This window comes from Falco peregrinus, chromosome 7 (genome assembly GCF_023634155.1).
Source record: "Falco peregrinus isolate bFalPer1 chromosome 7, bFalPer1.pri, whole genome shotgun sequence".
In the NCBI taxonomy this organism is placed as follows: domain Eukaryota; kingdom Metazoa; phylum Chordata; class Aves; order Falconiformes; family Falconidae; genus Falco; species Falco peregrinus.
In genome coordinates, this window is record NC_073727.1 from 24,512,099 (window position 1) to 24,533,628 (window position 21,530).

Genomic DNA, 21,530 nt, shown 5'->3' on the forward strand with positions numbered 1-21,530 from the left:
AGAATATACTAAAATACTCAGTGATTTACTCCATCTTACCTTAATCAAAGGAAACACAACCTCTACAGTTTTTTAAATGTACTACCTCTTATCCTGATTAATGGAAGAATTATCCCTACAAAAGACCTTTTTTTTAAAAAAATACAAAGACACTACAAAATATTTGATTTATCCATTGGCAGGACTTTGCAATTCTCCAGAATATTTAGATATGTCTGCCTAAGAAAGTTTATAAATGTCAATCCAACACTGCAACAAAAATTCCAAACAGAACTGGAAATTAGAATAACTCGACCAAATCATCCCACTGTAAGAGTATTATATTTCAATTCTGCATGAACACGATCAGCACGGTTTGTTTTGTTTTAAAAATTCTTCATGAGCCACAGAATACAGCATAGGTTTATTTCACTGTTATCTTTTCCCTTCCATTTCCTTAATTCTATTTCTTCATTTACATTTAAAACACTACCTAATTTATCTACTGGCTTTTTCTGCCCTTCTATCCTCACCCAAGGAGATCCTTCCCCTCTTACACTTTGAAGAGGCTTTTGTTTGATTGATTTTCATTTTCTTCTTTTTCAGATACAGGCAAGTATCCTACCACAAAGGGAGCATGGAAAAGAACGGGAACAGTGCTGGGAGTTACTGGGACATGTGCAAACCAAGACCTTGAGTAGGAACTTCAACAGTTACTATTTCTGAAAGAAAAATATCATGCTTTCTTTATATTTGATATACTTGACAATATGTCTACTATAAACATAGTCTTGTGTCACAAACAGCCACAAACTGCAGACAAAGCAATATAGCACACCATTTGATGAATTCAACATAACACACAAAAAATGGTAGAGTCCTAGCAGCAGCTGCAATGGTAACAAACATTTAGAAACCAAAGTGATCCAATAACCTAAAAATACAGCTGCTAAACTAAGGAAAAATCTGTGTGATGAGATTAGAAGCTTCCAAATTTCAGACTAATTGTTCAGGGACCACAGTAGAAAACTAAACTCAGATGTAAGGAAGTATTAGTTTGGAAAAGCCTTAGCTTTCCAAAATTCAGAATTATTAAAAAACAATACATCTGTTCATCATTCCACAATTTAAATGTTTTCTAGTCTAAGGGAATAAACAGCAGGATACAACTGTTTGCAACATCCATTTACTTATTTTTTTGGAACTTTTAAAACTAAATTAAGAAAATATTCTTACAGGAAAAAAATTCAGATGAGGAACAAAGAAATGCCATGATAAATCCTGAGACAAATTATCCTACATCATTGCTTGTCTATGAAAACTAGTTTGAATAATAAACATACTGGAGTATTCAGTGACAGTATACAAATCAAAAGTATTTGTAAATTATTAAATTGTGCATGTTTTTAAATGACAAAACATGCTCATGGGTTTACTTTAAAATCTCTCACTGCTTGTTATCAAAGTTAAAAGATCATTTGCATACCAATACACATACTGTAAACATGAACTTCTCATTAAGGAGAGAGGCGTTTACAGTAATTTGATCTTTTACAAAAAGCTATTGGTAACTGAATCTCTCAGTGTCTAACTTTCTAGAAAATTAAGCCGAAGTTTCCACTCTCAAAGTTGAAACACTAGTGCTTTAGGAAACAGCCCTGTTTATTTGTTAATCAGAAATACAATCAAGTGGCATATTTCCATTTGCTCTTCAGCTGACAGTTTCAGCTTCATTATGTTTTACAAGAAAACAGCAGACTTGCAGAGGTCCTGTGAATTCTTTCATATCGCAACTGATTTAATTACAGTGGTGAAGAAAAGCAGTGGTGATGCAAAATAAGATCAGCCCAATTGCCCTTATCTGATGATAGGATCTTCTCTTCCTGTTTGGCTTGCAGCAGTGAGGACTTCTTGTTTTATTTCGGTTTTTTTGTTGGTTTTTTTTTTTCTGGTCATGCTGCCTCTGTCAAGACTGACAGAAGCAAGTTGACATGCCCTTATAATTCCAGCTTGAGAACGATCCTCATACCCATACAGCTTAGTTTCAATCAGTAGGTCGGGGAATGATACTAATGTGGAGAAAATTATCTGGATAGCTCATATGTTCACTTAGCCACTGTATGGGTGTTTCCAGCATTGGCTCAATTCCATGAATCATCACTTGAGTCTTCTGCTCTCCATCTAATTCAAAGAAAAAGAGAAACCACTAGTATACCAAAGTTCACAGAAATATTAAACATTTACTTCATTTACGGTAGATTTAATTGGTGTTAAGAGTTTAACATTTAACAGAATGAAAAGCAGGAAATATTGGTACGGAGAAAGCTGAGATTACTATCATCCAAACCAGAAACTAATTCCAAGGGAAAAAAAAAAAAAAAGGGTTAAAATGAAACAATGAAAATGCCGTTCTTCTTTATTAGTTGCAAGCGTTTTTTTTCCTACAGTGATCACAGCTTGGTATCAACACATTTAAGGCATATCCTTCTCACCCAGCTATAAGCCATATGAATTTTACACAGATCATGCTTAAGATGTTGAGCTTCCTAAAACATACTAATAAAACTCTGTTCTTAATACTGTCATCTCTTGAAAGAGCTGGACTACATGTAATACATAAATATTCCTGAAGTAATTTTGTTTCGCTAAGATTAAGTCACTAGCAATATTTCAGAGGTAACTCAGAGGCTGAGTTGGCACCAGCTTTTTCTCACTTAGTTTCATCTCTTGGAAAAGTTAAGTTCACAAATGATTCCCAGTATGACAAGAATATTTTCTAAGAATATTTCAATTCTTTTTATTTATACTTGTCCCGGAGGATGCAAGTACTTTGATCCTTTGATTCAAATGATGGGAACCAGCTAAAGCAACTGACATAACTGTCAAGAAATGAACTAAAAAAAACCCCAAAAATGAAAATTTATTTCAGAGCCTTGAGATGAGAAGAACATCTGAAATATGCTCCAAATAATGGTTAGGGGAGAAAAAAAAAAAAGTAGGCAGTGACCTTTTACTGTTTTTATACTATAGTCTGGCATTCTCACATGGACCTACCACAGTGAAATCTACATTGCTCAAAAATATCACTGCCTTCTCTAACTGACATTTTATGCTCCCCCTCAAGTTCGCTGGAAGAAAGCAGAATCTACAAGTAAAGGTACCATTACTGGCTCTTTCATTCTGCTTCCCCAATTGCAGCACAATTCCTATTTTATAACATAGATAAAAAAAACTTATTTGCTTGGTAACCAAAATGATTTGACAGCTGCCTGAAGAAATTTGTATTACAACCAGGTATCTATGCCAGCACAGGCTAAATTAGACTAGGAGGAATCATACTTGAATACGGTGTTGACTATGCTAGTAATAATTCTTCCTGCAAAGTAAACAGTTACGTTTGCCTAAAAAAAAACCTTACACGTTAGTTACATATGGTAACACATTCTGCACAAACTCTTGATTAAATATATAAAGCTTCAGTCTCTACATGGCACAGTATACACATTACCACACTAAATCAAGCATAAACAATTGCTGTTTTCTGGTTTTATTCCAAATAGGTTAGAAGAACGCAGTATGTCATTTAAAAATAAACTTCTGATATTTCCAACCAAAGCAGGCATTTACCGGGCTGAAACGTTACCAGTCCAACTGTCAAGACTGTAAGCTCCAAAAGAAAAATCTCAGAAACCAAGATTTTACAGAGAAGTCAGGGAACAGCAAATATTCTCAGTATAAAATATATATATTTGGGAGTTACTTTAACACTTTCAAATTGAACTCTATCTATGCTATTCCCAAAATTTGCTGCAGAGTCGGTGGCATTTTTTTTGCATTTTATAATATAATTTAATTTTCAGAAACAACTAATTTGCATACACAGACAGATGGCAGAATGCTGTTTTGGCATTAGTAGTGTGCTAGCCACCTATATATAGCTGACTTGGCAAAAACTTGCACAAAAAAATAGATTAAAAGCTTTAGAACACCAGTATAATTTTCTTGTCATTGGAGGAAAAGCTTATAAATGATAAACACTTTATTTGGCTCTTCTTTTACTGTATGATAGAACAGTATTGGATGTGTGTGCATATGCACGGTACTTTGATGCCGATTGCTTAAAAATGAAATGCAGTTAATCTGGGTGTTGCCATTCCCTGCTCCCTACCCCACTTTATCCCTTTCTCATACAAATCTTTTATTCTGTTCCTCAGCAAACCGAGAAAGTCTCAGAGGTCAATGAAGAATTTACAGTTTAATTAAAATCTAAATCTCTGCATTAGCATTGTTTGTGCTTTAGTATTATCGCTAACAAAGCTTAATTCCTTTCCCCCTTGAGGCTTGACTAAAGAGATCTTATCTACCAATTCTGTATTTACTGTAGCTTTCTTTCACAAAATCCATTGTTTTTACTTCAGCATTCTTCCCTCCTTTTGTTACTAAGGACAATAAACTCTCACTTAAGTCACATGTACTCAAACTTTCTTCAACTTTCATGTTTTCAGTAACTTTCCCATTTTGAATCACATACAGAGTCTCTCTCCTATAGATGGCTCCTCTGCTTTATGTAGCAGAAAGGCTGTCAACAGCAAATACGCCAAAAAAATTTCTGGAAATTATTCGTGTTTTCTCAACAGCTTTCTAATTCTTATCCACCATTACCTACTGTGATCTGGGTTCTGGATGATTTGCAAGCTATGAAAGCTTCATCTACCTGGTTTACTGATAACAGTAGATTTACAGAGTATTTTTCCTTCCATTACTGTTCAGTCTTAACGGTTGTAGCTTATTTTGTATGTATCTTGACACACCAAGTGCTGTTCTCTTCTTCCCCACCCTGTATTCTATGATAACAGAGTCTTTTTAGACTGAACAAATACCTCTGTAGAAGTGTACAAGTTGCTAATCACAACATATATTTAAATGAGTGGTGTAAGATTTAAATGATTTAATTACAAAGATGATGAATGCCATTCATGCCATTGGACCAAGCCTATAAAAATTAGGGCAAATAACTCTGCCCATTTGTAGTGCATGGGGTCTAGACCTGATATCATTACTGTCAATATCCATTTTACGATATTCAGCAATGTAGTTAAAAATCCCCAGGATTTCCTTAAACCAAGAAGTTCAAAATTTCACCTCTCTGACTTTTTTTTTCCCCCTTTTAAAATCACAATAGAACAGAGTTACATGTTAGATATTGTATGATCGAAGATGGTTTCTTTTACTTTGTTGCAAATTAGTCTCAGTAAGATGAAGTGGAAATATCAAAAAATAAAAGCATAGCCATAGACATTTCATAGGAATTTTTTTATAATGTGTGTACATAGTAACTATTTACTTGAAATCAGCATATTTTTGTATTACTGAAATTTACAAAAAAAGCCTCAAAATCAGTTAAGCTGTCATCTCCTATCAGAGTGGTTGTCCCAGGATTAAATTGTCTTTGCTTTACTTGTGGAAAGCCATGAACAGGCATTATAGCCCCCCAAAGTCACTAGTGGCAAGTGATAAGATTATAAAACAGATTATAAAACTTTTTGGTAAACCTTAACAATATTCAATCTCCAGAAGGTAGATAACTATGCTTACATGCTGTATACTATGGCATTTTTGAGACCACTTAATTTAGATACTAACTCAAAGGCTGCAACACTTAAAGCAGGTGCCCGACCCAGGCTAGTAAATCATACCATGTAAAGTCAGAACAGTTTTCCAACTCTGCACAGAAAACAGAGAAACAAGCAGCTCTGAAGTGAAGGTTTAAGAAGACTTCTGCTTAAACCTTCTCTATTCTGATTCTCTATTGTCTATAAGATGCCTCGGTATTCCTGATCAGGAAACCATCTGATCCAGCCAAAGAAAGTATTGACAAAGGACTTCTGCAGAGAAGCATCTGCTGGACGGAAGAGATAGCGGCATTGCATCTCGACAGTCCTCGAGGCAGTGGCTCAAAGCCCTCCTCAACCTTAGGCAGTTTGACTCCACTCTCCCTTCTTTAAAGAGAATGCCCTAAATACTACATTTGGTACTGCTAATCCCAAGCTTCCTCTAAAAATCCTCAATGTTCAAGAATCAGTGAGACACAGAGAAGGAACAAAGAAGAGGAGATCTGTAGTCTTCAGAGAAGGTAGGAAGATGTGCAATGTCATGGTATCACATGGGAAGTTTTTCTGTTTCCTTTAGCTGTGTAAGTTACTGCTTGCAAAGGAAATCACTCAATACTAGGAAACAAAAGAATTAGCATATTCAGCATAAATTCAGATTGTTACACATACCCCTAACGCAATCTAAATCAATTTTTCTACTGAACTGTCTTTTCATTTAGAAAGGAAGAAATAAAGATGTAGGGAAAAGAAAATGTTTTTGAGACAGGTTCAAGTGCCTAAGAGCAAAATAGTGAGAAGGCACTACTTCTGGCAAAGGTATGTATTTCAGCCATTTTTCACTCAGATTACCACCACAATGCTCACCAATGCTGCAGAGACATTCTCCCTTTCACCTACACAAGATCAGCTTCTCCAGTCAGACTAGATCTGTGATGCACCACTTAAAATTCTTTAGTGGGATGAAAAACCTCCCTTTTGATTTGCTGCCTCTAGCAATCACCTGTCAGGGCAATTTAGCTGGCTTAAATTCTTTCATTGACAGACAATACAAGATAGTCAGGATTTAGCAAAAATGTTCCTGGAGTAGTACAGTTAGAATCCTCCACATGCAAGTCCTCTGCAAAGCAAGTCCCAGAACCTGCCTGTAACCATCAAAATGGACAATGCAGAAACCACAGCTTCTTACTGAGGGCAGCGCCACATACAAAATCGGCTTTAAAACCCTAAAAAGGGAAACAGAAGTTTGTGCTCCAAACTAGAGGCAAACAATGCACTTTTTGCATGATACACGGCCACAGGGCTATATTGGACAAGGATACTAAAAAGTGTGAGGTGTAAATCCAGAAAGTGTCACGGAGAAGCAGCCTTATTAATAATGTAATAGAACTAGTTTCCAGCTTTTTCAGCTCTGAAGTGAGCCATAAACATTTGCTTGCTTACCTTTAGAATACACGATATATTATACTCTGGATTAGGTGATACTAAAGGCATTCCTGATGACAGGTCGTACCACACTGTAGGAAAACTCACCTTGGGCCAGTGTTATAAGGAGCAGAGTTCTTCTTTTGTGACTGTGGTGGGGCTCCTTTCCTTTCCACCTCTCCTGCTCCTCAGATTACCAGGCAGGACAACAGGCCTTTAGGTGCATGTAATGGTGAAGCAGCCACAGTACACGTGACAGCATGTGCTCAGCAGCTAGGGCCCTGGACATCTCTGAATAGCAGATAGGGCCCTGGACATCTCTGAATCTGAATAGACATCTTCCCCAGGAAGTCAGTCGTCTACTTCTTTAGGCTCTCTTAGGAAATTGCATACAGATACATAGCTTTCAGTAATATGCTTCATGCATAGATGCAGCCACTAAGTTTGTTACTGACAGGTGCTGCTGATTCAATTTTTAAAGCCTAAAGACAAAGCTGGGTGGGGCTAAGCCTCTAGCAAGCAAAGGTGAAATTTTCCTTCTTGAAAGCTACAATTCTGGTCAAGCACAGAGGATCACACATATGAAACTATGTGCAATTATTTACAAAAGTCTACACTATATTAGCAAGCAAATTCAAAAATCATGTTCTAAAGTGGTAACCACAGATGGTAAGAAAGAACTGGACAGTGGTTAAGTTATCCTTCCCCTCTCTAGGCATCTCACATTAGATATTCTAGGACATCCAGAGAACAGACAGCACCACACAAGCCTCAGTCTAAAGTAGTAGTACTTGAGTGACTTCTGCACCAGTAGTAGAAAATAAGCAAACAAGCACTTAATAAAAGTGCAAAAAGTGAAGTACATTCAAGAAGGTAACATATCTAAAAAATCCAAAACCTCAATATTGTCAGTAATGGTTCAATTTGATACAGGAATCTTGCAAATGCTAGCGCTGAAACTGATGAATAGCATTTAGGTCTTCAACAGTCCAGAACTGAAAACTGCTCTCATGTCTGATGTTAAAATTTACAATGACTGGATACTGTTTACAACAAAACAAGCTTCACAATTATTTTCGTTTGTGTGTACTACAGGAGTCACATGTGCTGATAAAATTCCCATAAACTTCAAAGAAATTAAGCTAAGGGGTATTTATCAACATATTCGTATCACTTTTGTAATATTTGCATTAACCAGATATCATATCTTCTTTCAATTTATGGCAAAATATTTATTTGCTCAGTGAGCAAGCTTAGCTAAAGAAAGAATTCAACCCATCCCTATATATGCTCTCTCTATATATATATATTATATCTATCTATCTATCTATGCTTTGTTTTTCTTAAGAATCTTTAAAAAAAATAATTAGAAGTCAAAACATTATTTCAGTTTTTTTCCATTCATAAACTCAAATTTAACTGGAACATTTCCACAATAAGTTTCTGGCCCGTGTATGCATAATAGCAACCGAAGTACAGAAATATAGTGAGATATTCAGATTCCACAGCAATGATGACGTCAGTAGAATGGCCTCAAATAGAAAAACAAACTTGTATTTTAAACACATTTTACCTACTCAGCTGGGTACTAACAGGTGCTCAATACCTACGCAACTTTATAGGAAGCATATACAAACAAAAAGTTGAACTTGGTCAAATCTCTTGGCCAAATGATTACTTGCTCTTTGAATATGCTTAGCACAAGTACTTCAGACAGTGAACGTTTCAGTACTCCTTAATGATAAAAATATTTCATAGTTAAGAAATGATAGCTTCAAGGTCTAAGGTTACCATACCTTCTACTAAGCAGGGGCTTTTTTTCAGTTAAAATAGTTTAAATATGAATAAAGTCTTAGTATGAGTTTTCAGAAGCTTCACACTAGCCTATTTCAGCTACCATATCCCAGGCTTTCCTTACTTTTCTGTGAATTCCACCCTGTTGTAAAAAGGACCCTGCTTGTCACAGTAGCAGGCTCTTAGAACTTACTCATTTTCCATAGCGATCTTAACATATGGCTCACTAATGGCACATAAACTACCAAAATCCTTACTCCCTTCCTCTCCCCTAGTTTGGAATAATTATCAGTTTAATATATTCAGATGATACATTGGATCACAATCAGCAAGATATGCTATTCAATATCCTCTGACAAAAAGCAAGAACATACAAAAAATTTTGCAAAGCTGACTCTAAAATAGCCTAGCCACAACAAAAGGTTCCTCTGACCTCAAAAAACTCAAGAGGCTGACACATGACACGAAAGCACAGGACTGGCTTTTCCTTCCTGCCTACATATCCCACCAGCCCTGGGGAAAGCCACTGATGCCGATTTCAGGGGAAGAACTTGCACACAGAAATACATGGTCAATGCATCATTCAGAACAAGTCTTTTTCCTCAAAATGATTCTGTATCTGGAATAAACATTGTTCCAAACATAAGATGTGGTTTAGAGCCTAAGAATTTCAGTTCCTGGATACAGTTCAACTACCCAATACAAATATAAATCACCAATCAGATAGATCTGGTGAACCGGCAGCAACAAGAGAGTATCTGTCATTTCAAACATTGGTAGTAACATGAGTTCTATTGCTCAAACTGAAGGTCACAGTTTTCCTAAATGTATGTTCTCAGCTTTGGATATATTTGATATCTACACAGACACCCCAGAGAGCTTTTAACTATGGCAAGTTCCTGGCATCAAAGACATCTAACAGTAAATAAAATCCACAACTTTGTATTTTGTTCAAAAAACTTTTAAAAGGAATGTTCATTTCTAATAGGTTTATTGACTCCGTACAGATAATAGCAGTGCTTAGTCTACCTTTTCTAATTCCTAATTTTTTTTTAATTATTCTCTAAAATAAACAGCTCAAAACATCAGTTTCTCTCCACCCTAAATGTTTTTCATTCATACTAAGTGTCCCAATTTCACCCCTGCAGCGCTTTGATGTCATCTTGCCCATCACAAGAACTACTGCTTCTTGGTCCAAAATGCTACGGTTGAACTAGACCTGTACCAAACTCAGTGAACTCTTCTTGCAGAATACTTGACTGCAAAAGCCCAGCTCCAGGCAACATATCTCAAGCGTTCCTCCATTGCAACACTGCCATGAAGTCCACATTCACTGATTTAGCTTTAATTACTGCTGTATTTCTTTATGTGGTTTTGACACAGGCCAGTTGGCTGATCTCTACATGATCTTCTCATGGCATAAACATCTCCCACTTGAGTTTAAATGTTTGTGACTTCAAGGAGAGAAAAAAAGTTCCTTTGTTACAGTTCTTAGTATGATTAGATTCCCTGGATTATATTGCAACACAGTCCTAGCTTTCTCTATCCCCAGAACAAAAGTAGATGAATACACAACATTATAACCTATGTTAAGCATCATTAAATACTGAGATAAAAATCAAATTCTTGGCATCACCCCTATTAATCTTTTCCTTCTCCACGCAATTTTCCCTCTCTTGTTATTTCCTGTCATCTTCTACCTCAAGTCTATCCTCAGGTCAGATATGCACATTTCTGAAACATAACAAAAAAATGTGGATTAAACTAATCACCACAAGCAACAGTTTATAACCCTTTGGAACAGCTTACGAGAACTTGGGTTACACTTCTAATCTCACAGCAGCCAGAAAGTACGTAGACAATAGAAAACTTTTTTCTATTAATTGAAGAAGTTTTTAGAGAAAGCAAATTTAGCCTCAAGAGTCCAGGTTGCCTGAGCAGACTATTTTCAACAATCCTCCATGCAGTCCCAACCAGTTAAGACTGACAGTAATGCCATCTAAGCAACCAAGGGGATTTTTCCTTCTGTAAAAGAATTCATGCAGCTCAATGGAAAAGTTGACAGAGGATGGAAATGAAAGTTTTACTTAAACTCTGTTGGTTTTAATTTTTATTTTTGTATATTTAATAAAAGTTTTTAAATGGGGTTGTTGTAATAAGTCCCAAACTAATTTGACAGAAGCCTGAAATACCTTTCTTAAAGATCTAACATTTTAGTAGTTACAAGGTTTTAGAAGACCTTACAATGACTGAGCCTGAGATACTTCCCATCAAACATCTAGCTTCAGGCAGGAAAAAATCACCCCAAGAAACATTTTAGAAGACCAAACTCAGGAAATATTCTTAAACTTCTTCTTCCTTAGCATCAGTGCCTTAACCTCAGCCCCGAACCAGCAATAAACCTGTGCTAGTTTATAAAAGACCGGGGTTTGCAACTGAAGTTTGTGATTTTCTGTAATGTGTTTGCACATGTGAACAGCGTGGCAAAGTTCAATGCAAATCATGCTGCTGTTCCATGGAACAAGTAAGCACACAACACATTTATATATACAAGGAACAGGCAAGGTGTGCATTAAAAGGTAAGCACTTGAACACATGACAAATTGAGCCCAACTCACCCATGGTATGTTTTCCATTGATGAGGGAGAGCTAAATCACTTTTAGAAGTTGTGCAGCTTTTTTAAACAGCAGGCATCTTGACTTACAGTAAGTTAACCCTTCCATGCACCATGCCCTTAATTAGAGATGAGGTTTTCCTTCCCTCTAAACTTTATACAACTGACCTTCAGAAATTAAAGGTTAGCTCTGTATACAGTTAGGGAGCTAAATATGATCAAATATGGCTCTTGGAAAAAATGAAAGATTTGATGAAGATTTTTCTCTATGAAGACCGGCATAAAGCAAATTAATTTGCTGTAAAAGACCTCTTGTTACTAATTGTTCATGAGAACTTTTATGTTATTGTTTTTAAAATACTGTTATGCCAATTAAATAGAAAATTCTCTATGCAATCGTATTTTATGTTCCCTATGCATATGCACATTCAGACACTTTTAAAGGTTTTTAATAGCATTCTTGAACTTTCAATCTCTATTTTACTTCATTTTGAAGTTACTATAATTCACATCATGCCTGCAAATATTCTTTCATTCTAATGGCCGTCCATCTTTTATAATGAACTTCTCAGATAATCAAATTATGAGCTATTCCCAGCAAGGCAAAGCAAAGAAGGATTACTGTTGCTGCATAATCATTGTCAATACAGGAAAGACCAGCAAATTTACTTGTTTTCATCAATCCACAATGCTAATTGTTAGTCTGCCTGCCCAGTTTAATAAATCAAATTCAAAAGTAGACATTCAGGCATAATTATAGTTTAAAAACATTTGCCTGAAAAGTGATAAGTAGCATATACAGATCAAAGACTTAATGGTTGCTATTTCATGTTTTGTACCTTCCCCTGTCTAACTGGAGAAAAATAAACTGGTTTCGCCTTTTTTTAAAGGCTGCTTTGTTAAATATCATCATAATGTTGCTGGAAGTAAACAACTTCGCAAGCAAACTATACATGAAAACAGAGATGAGCTATTCAATTAACTCCAAAGTATGGACAGTTTTGTTCCATGTCTGACAAATTCTTCAACCTCTGCTAAGCTGATTAGTAAAAACTCTGCTAATTGAATCCATTGATGTGAAAAACCACAGGCTCAAGTCTGTACTGCATACATCAAGCTGAAGGATTTCTGCTTCAGCCGTAGCGGTAATAGTCAGTGGGGTCAGGTCAAAGAAGGTTAAAGTGAGTCAGGATATAGCCAAAGGAATACATCAAACACTGATTTTAAAAGGGCAATTAATCTTAGACAGAAATGCTTCCTGGGGAACGAGATCTCAATCTTAAGAGCACACTACATGATGTAGCAGTAAAAATGTACATATACAAGCTTAGAGAGCTTTCATCCTGTGATCACAAACAGAAGGGGAGTGCTGTTTATCAGAGAAATACAAACCCTTGCTAAAATACTTACATTAGCTCTTCCGGGCCCCTACTCATTGAAAAATAAATTCTTTAATGAGCAGGCAATAGAGTTTACATGCATGAAATCTATTTTTCTGTACATGTACTGTAAGTTCTTTTGAACAACTAGCAGATCAAAGTATTCAGAGATCTTTTAGCACAGTAAAATTTAAAAATTTAGTCTTGAAAAATTAATGAAAGAGGGGAAAAAGAAGTAATGGTATACCTGAAGGGCTCTTTACACAGACCAGTAACTTAAAATATAAATAAAGAACTCCCCATCCCTGCGAAACAGCTACCTGTTCAGAGTCAAGGTTGGAAGTGAATTTTCATCAAAAGTTCAACTTAATTTTTCCATTCCAAAATATCAGGAGTTAGCTTCAAAGATGATAAATTATCATATAATCTTTATTTTTAGAGTCTGACTAGCAACTTAAGATTTTTTTTTTTTTTTAGAGTTCAGAAAGTATTTTTTCACTTTACAGCGGAACAGTAGATCTGTAAGATTTGTAACACATACATATGGCATTTGCAAACAGAATTTGCTAAGTTAGTATCATTAATTAGTTAGCAGCATTACTAGAAATCGTCAGCTATGTGGCCAAAACACTGCTGGTACATGGCTCTGAAATGACTTACAGCTAATTTTACTGCATTAGTTTGCAATTTTAAAGACAGCTGGCTTTGTAGCCACCCTTCCCTCTGAGGATACTGATCCCTAACATCACAAGTGGCAGAATGGCATCTATTTGTGTATCTGGTCCATACATCTGCCTTCTTTGCTTAAATTGCCAGCGAGTAAGAGTTTGCATTAAGATCCTGGAATTAGTGAAGTTACCCAAAGTGTAGACACCCACTGCATTTTGCCATTTTAAGTGTGGTGATGATATATCAGGAAAAAGGGCAAAGAGCACAAGAGATTCAAATCTTCAATGATTACAGCACCAACGTGCACATGCCAAGCCACTGCATAAGACTTTGGCTTCAACATAAGGAAAAGTTTAATCACTATTTTCTTACAAATATTCTCAAAATTACTACAGATGCCAAATAAGATGGAAAGTACAATTAATCCACTGAATGAGAAGTTATCAAAATCTCTGATTGAAAGTTAGGTATTCAAGAAGACAATTACTGCTAACCTGTGCTTCTAAATCCTTAGAGTAGGACACAGTAAGTAACATTTATTAGTGGATTTCTGTGCTTTACGTTATTGGTAAAGCTGCTACTTTTCTCCTAATTATTTTGTGTAGGTCCTTTAGTTGTGCAGGTTTCCCTTTTAGCCCTGTAAAATGTTTATCTCCTGGGAAAAATCAGGTTATACCTATATGCATCAAGGCAGAATAAAACAAAACTGCAAAAGAGAAGCAAGGAAGACTGGAATGATTTTATTCAGTTCCCTCTCCCGATACAGTACATATACCTAATTTAAAGGTATAGATGTAGCACACAAAATGGACCAGGACCCACTCTTGGGACCTCAGGGCAAGTGTCAGAGAACAGCTCACACCTACTCAGTTAAATTACGTCCCCCTCCATATTGCTCACTGAGAACAGTCCCCAGACTGTTAATCCATGAACGCTGCTCAAATTTTCTGGGAGAGTATTAATTAGCCCAGACCAAAATTATGCCAGAGAACTGGTAATAGTCCTACTGCACAAACAACACATGTTCTAGCCCTCTTTTGTTTACTAGTATAAATAAAAACAATGACACCACAGTGTCTAAATCTAGTTGTGCATGGCAGTGGCAGTGTCCTGGTTCAGAACTTCACACTGGGAATCTTCACAGAGGTTTCTCCTGTCTTCTCCACTAAAGTCTCCAGTTACAGCACTAAAGGCAGCAGTGATTATACAGCATATGAACATTAACAGAATGACGACCTCTACTGAAAAAAAATAACATTGAAACATTCTCACATTTTCTATGAAACTAACTATAAAAAATATCCTGTAAGTCTATATACTTTGTGTACTTGAGCTGTTGCTGACATGCTTGTTTTTGTGAGCAAGGATATATGAGAAACTAGAAGAAAGGTTTGTTTTGGTTTTTTTCTGCGAAGTTTTTGCTGGCTCAGTCATACCGAGTAACCTCTGTGATCTCCTTGGGGTGAGATAGACTGATTTAGATCAGGATTCAAAAAATCCAGTTCTTAACTCTGCTACTGACCTCAGCGTGACCGGGCGCAAGCCACATCACCCCTCTGCGTCTCTAATTTCTCCTTCCTTTTTGTCTCTCTTCACTCATCTATTGTCTAAGTGATAAATCCTGTGGGAACACACTGCAATGGCCATACAGTGCATAAAGAACCTGAGGTCTCCTCCTAAAACACAAAAAGATACTCTTTTTAAAACTGAAAACTCACCACACCCAAAACATTTTATCAAGATGCTTTGATTCCAACAGTCTTCCTAAAACTCATATGCATGGCTGAATATTGGCAGAAAACCTGCCCAATTTCTAGGAATTCTCCACAATGTTTTCTTCACTGCCTAGATTTTTAGATCAGAGCATTCTATCAGGGATTTCAGTGTAGGACACTGATGCTCCCAAGAAGCACAGCTCTACTGCAGCCCATGAAGCAGACTGCTCCAGGATGAAAAATCCCACCTCTCTTCTGCAGAGAATTTTCGAAGTGCCGACTTGTGATTCCCAAACAGAATAAAAAACTAAATTTTGAAAGAGTTATTTTGCTCTGTGGAAGATTTTACTTTCTCCATTTCATACTACTACTAGTTAATAACAGACTTAAACTTCGTTGTGCTTGAATAAAGTCATTGGCCTTCTGACAAATTTAAAGAGAATAGTTTGGAGTCTGATACTAATAAAACTTATTGGGTGGTCGACAGAACAAATTTAGCTGAAGCTGAACAAATTTCCAAAGGCTTGTCCGAGAAACAGGATTATTTCCCTACTTGCTGTACCTCTTCCTACATTCTGTCTTTCAAATGTGCAGGCATGTGCATGCCCAAAACCCACTTCCAAGTCTCAAAGAAAAAGCACGTTACTCTTGTGATACTAGCAAAGTTGCTGGATGGAAGAGGAATGATAGAATAGAATACTTCAGTTGGAAGGGACCTACAATGATCATCTAGTCTAACTGCCTGGCCAAAAGTTAGTGTGTTCTCAATGGCATTGTCCAAATGCCTCAAACACTGACAAGCCTGGGACATGGACCACCCCTCTAGGAAGCCTGCTCCAGTGCTTGACCACCTCCTCAGTGAAGAAATGCTTCCTAATGCCCAGTCTAAACCCCCTTTGGTGCAGCTTTGAACCATTCCCCTGTGTCCTAGCACTGGATACCAGGGAGAGGAGCTCAGCACCTCCCTCTCCACTTCTCCTCAGGAAGCTGTAGAGAGCACTGAGGTCACCCCTCAGCCTCCTTTTCTCCAAACTAGACAGTCTTCAGCTGCTCCTCATAGGACATGCCTTCCAGCTTTGTTGCCCTCCACCGGATGCACTCAAAGACCTTCGCATCTTTCTTAAATTGCGGGGCCCAGAACTCCACACAGTACTCAAGGTGAGGCCACACCAGCGCTGAATACGGTGGGATAACGGCCTCTTTTGACTGGCTGGTTATGTTTGATGCACCCCAGGCCGGGGTTTGCTCTTGGCTGCCAGGGCAATCGCTGCCTCACATCGAGCCCACTGCCAACCAGCACCCAGATCCCTTTCTGCAGGGCTGCTCTCCAGTCACTCCTCTCCAATTCACAACTGGGCCCAGCATTACTCAGTCCTAGATGCAGAGTCCAACATCTGGATTTCTTAAATTTCATCCCATCTGCCACCAGGAAAGGGGCAGAGGGCTCACAAGCTACCAATTGGATAATCCTTAAAACTAAGTCATGCTTGCTGTTTCCTGAGAAATTCTATGCAGAAAGATAACAACTAGCCCCAGACTCTCACCATGTTTTTTCTCTTCTTTTGACAGCAGCAAGCCAGCCAGAACATTCTGCATACACAGAAGCCCCCTCTGATTATGCAAAGAGCTTGTTAGCCATTTTCATTTCTAAACAAGCCATATAAACAGCACAGCTGCCACACTTAACGCTCAGATTATTTGTACCTGTCTCTGTAGTCATGCCAAATTAATTCTATATTAATTAATTCGGTGGCCATGACAATTCTATAATCTGAAGCCAACCTTTGGACTTCCACCCCTTTTGATCAAGAAGAATTACTAAATCAAAAGGCATGCAATTTTCACACAGAAAAAAAAAATCTTTTCATTTCAATTTAAAAAAAAAAACAACTGTGGCAGGTAGGGGTATGAAAGGCAGATGTAGAATGATAATCCAAGCAGATGGTTGGGTTAGAAAAAGGTAACAGGCACAAATAATGACTCACACCAGAACGGAGATGTACATGACGACCTCCTCCCAACATGGAGAGCACCACTGAGTCAGGGACACAAGGAGAGTGGAACAGCTTAAGCACTGGTCTGAAGTTCAGCTCTGCTGTGCAAGATGATTCTCATAACGGAGGAGACAGTGGACTAAAATTCGTATCACTGGTGAGCTTTTAATCATCTATTTAGTATGCCCGCACACTACAAGACCTCTAACTCTTCACAATACTGTCATATCCATGTGGCATGGAAGTGTGGCTAATAAACTGCCTAAAACTGACCAGGGCTGGCTATATTTCTAAATTTAGGTGGCCTGGAGAAGTATTTCAGCACCGTACCTCCACAGCACTGAAAAGCACAGAGAAGCCTGCAGAGAGCACAAGCTGTCAGACTTACTAGTGAAACACGGGGAGCAAAAGCTCCCCAAGTTTGCTCACCACTGGAGCAGCAAGGACGGGGACGGTTCTGTGCAGCTCCCACGGCAAACCCCAGGTCCAGCTGCTTCTGACCTCAGACAGAGCAAGCTCAGTTAAATTTCATGTCAATTTAAAGACATCCACACTGCTTACTTTTACCTCCTTCTACTGCGCTATTTGTCACTTGCATCAGGAGCCTACATGGCAAATCTAGACTTAGATTCAATTTTCTTTTTGACTAATTTACTGGAAGTCAATGCTTAGAAAACTGAGGGAGAACAAAAACAATTAATATGTTGTCTCTCATACAATATGCATTAAAAAAAGCTGAGAGTTAATTGAAAACAGTTGATCCCTAATTTTACAAAATCATTCAGTACAGCAAGTCTTAAGAGAAAAATCCTGGAAGTCTTTTTGATCCTTGTTTTATTTCTGAAAGAACTAATGACACTGCTGTAGAAAGAGGTCAGTTCACACAGCTTTTCTGAATGAACAACAATGCTGTGAAAACTGGGATTGATTGATAGCCTACTGTTTGCGTCATTATGTCCAAATGCTTACCATTTGAGTCTTCAAGGAAGCCTGAGACAAAAATCAAAACAAGTTTTATGAAGACTTCAACAACACTGGCAAATTAAAATTGTATCCAGAATTGTTTAGACATGATAGCAGCGGAAGAAAACTGTTTCCTTCTGTATTATACAATTTTTATCTCTGCATTATGCACAATGTCTTAAATTTCTGGTGTGGAAGAGGAAAGAAGTTCTTCCCTCCCCCAGAAGAACTCTGTTTTCTATCATTTTAACCCTTTGCCTCTTCAAAGCATTCTGCTGAACTCAATACTGTTTCCTCTTGCAGTTGTTGCTCTGTAGTTACATAAGATCATACTGCGTTCATCCCCTTCTCCTAATAAGATGAGTCACCATTTCTAAGTGAACTGTTTACAGTATTAGGATGTTATTTTACAGGAACCTCATAAAAGTCTACTAAACTAATTTTATTTTTTTTAATTGCTGTGAATTATACACATTTTTTTTCCCTGAAATTTGATGAATTCTGAGATGCAGAGTTTACATGTCACTATATTCTGGAAACAAAGGCCCCTTAATTGGCAACAGGAACACCTACCATCAGATGCAAAAAACTGGGAAAATGCAGAGTGAAGTCTCTAGCAGAAACAGATTGATAACAATTTTATTTATCTTTTAAACTACATTTTGCTGTAAGCAGGCAGCCTAATCTACCTAATCTCAGTAAGACAGGTTATTAGACATTAGGGAAAAATAGCCACAGTGCTATCTCTCAAGCATAGATCATTAATTTTGTTATTCAGCAGTTTTGGGAAGTAATACGTTCTACCATATCAGTTATGTGACCTTATGCTGTATTTGCAAACAACAACAGGGTCTTAACACCTTCTCTTCCTTACCTGCATAGAAAGTGTAACTACACAGTCTAAGAGACCACAGGCAATATCAAGCTTCATCTAAGACTGTTCCTCCATAATACGCTAAATCTTCTCACAAATAGTAATAACTCCCAATTTTTTTTTTTTAAAGACTATCTAGTTTTCTGGAGCTGAAATTCCACTGACAATTCCACTTTACCACACAAGAAATATCCAATTAAAGGATCAGCTTTTGTCTGTGCAAGTGGCATCCACAAGCATAGGAAAAAAGAACAGACGAGTTTACAAGCTGTAGCATGAATAATCAGAATAATCTGATTCTAACCCTGGAGTCCTCGTGAATGGGTGTTTCATATTAAAACACAAGACAACATCTGTCATGAGCTTAGATGCACAGTCCTATGAGAAGTAAAACTAGGACTTGGGACTGTTGGCTGGAGAAGATCTTCAGGAGTGCAAAATGGTGAGAAGAGAGACACTGGATAATTTTACTGCTGACTTCCCTGAGTAAACCAGGACATTAATCATCTTGGAGGACATCTGAAAACCAAGAGATCTAAACTGGGAAATAGAAGAATGTTGATATAGAGACATGGTCCCTAGGTATCTCAGTATTTTAGATTTTCATATCCAATGGTACAAAAAATTGTTGGAAAACTCAAGGAAACTGACATGGAAGTGTAGATAATGGAACACCACAGGGCAAATGGATGGAAAGCAAGAATTAAGAACTAAAGCAGAAGTAACAATGACTAACTACTTCCCTGAAGATGGAGATCTATTTCTATTCAGAAATCAGCTAAGGTTTGAAAAACTACAAAAATAGTTATACAAATTATTGTGAGCTTAGTCAAAGAAGTAGAAAAGCCAACTTTAAAGGATACTCTTAATATCTGCTTTTGTAACAAAGGACAGCAAGAGTTACATATGACTAGAACAAAAGTATTGAAGAAAAATGATGCATAAAAAAAGGAAACAGCTACAGAACCATTGACATGAAAGAAAATAAGATGGGTCAACACAAGTCGAAAGAAAGAACTAAAAAAATAAGTGCCACTCTTCCATGATTCTGGGATCAAGATCAGCAATAATTAAACATTACCCCAAACCTAAATGACCAGCTTGCCTCTGGTTTAAGTATGAGCAACTAGTGAGAAACAAACATAAAACCAAGCGCAAGCATGCCATGCCCCAACAGGATATGATCACAACTGAGAACTAGATTTAATATGCTCAAATTGCAGAACTTGCAAAGTTCTACTTTAAAAGACTGAAAACTAAAATGAAAGGGCACATCTTCTAAGTAAGGATTCCCAACAACTGTAGGAGGTCAGGAAGAGTAGTCCATGAATGGCAAACTAAGTATTACCTATACAATCACAGAACTCTCAAGTTGAATTTCAACTGTATGCAGCCTTTAGACAAATTTAAGTAAACAATTATGGAAATAAAGTGAATAAAAGATGTACTAATACACAGCATAAATTTACCCCATAGTAAAATTTCAGACTGAGGTGTTGGTCTTTCATTTATGAACTGCTGTGTAACTGGCAAGTATAAAACTTATTATTGCAGTAACTAAAAAATAGAGGAAGTGATTAATGGATTAATTTGTACTTAAGAATATTTTAGTATTTATTAAACATGACAAGTAGGACTTCACAGCTTCCCAAACTTCATGTCAACACAAGAGGGTCAGAACAAAGAAAAAAATTTAAATACATTAAATGCATCAATATTAAATGCAAGGTGATGCACTTTCTGTGATAAGTGGGTCTTACTATTTCTGTTACCACATCACCACAACCACTGCCTGTGAAGTGGTGAAACAGGCCCCAAGGAAAAAGAAAAACTACTGGGCTAATGAGAAAATTTCTGATTTGACACATTTGCTGCCTAAATACTCATTTAGACAGAAAGTTAGAGGGTTTTATTAGATCAATTCTAAACTAGTCTTCCTGAAGTACTGTACAGTACTGCAGCAGGAGTACTGTAAAGTGAAAGAAGTGCATCTTCTCTGAAGGCTCTCTCAACACTGTATTATTGTTAAAGAGGTTTGCTACTAATAAAGGTAGCCATTCTCCTTGTTGTTCTAGAAGAACAGGGTATCCTTGACAGTCAAGATAATGAATGTAATTGCCAAAAGTTTTAAGAATTACACTGGCTTCTTAGTGCTTGTTCTAAGTATGGCTTTTCTTCACACTTTCTGATCATTACTAGTAGTGTTTAAATTGCTTGATATGCGTTTTGACAAATGGGTTCCAAACTGCTATGCTCTCTGTGACAACACTGTGGCGATCAAGGACAAAAAAAGTCAGGTTAACACTCCTTACAGTCTGAGGAGTTCAAGGATAGACTCCAAGTAGAAGCCACTCTTTCCTTTGGTCTAAATAATGCCCACGACAAAAAGCCTTAACTTTCATCCATCAGTTTTCCTCTGATTAACAGTTTATGGAGATTAAACTATTCAGCAATCCAGAAAGGTGAATACTGTATAGCATTCATTAAGCAGCAAAATATATACATAACTGAATA

At 37.1% G+C, this 21,530-nt stretch overlaps 1 protein-coding gene across 6 annotated transcripts in view; it reads right to left on the reverse strand.

Annotated features, from left to right (window-relative positions):
• Positions 1-302: 302 nt before the first annotated feature.
• ATG5 (autophagy related 5) overlaps positions 303-21,530 on the reverse strand; it is an 83,646-nt gene continuing 62,418 nt past the window's right edge. For all 6 annotated transcript variants that reach the window (XM_055811314.1, XM_055811315.1, XM_055811317.1 and 3 more), the window contains one exon: positions 303-2,160. In XM_055811314.1, the coding sequence (XP_055667289.1) occupies positions 2,024-2,160 (137 nt within the window). In that variant the 3' untranslated portion in view covers positions 303-2,023. The remainder of the gene's footprint in view (positions 2,161-21,530) is intronic.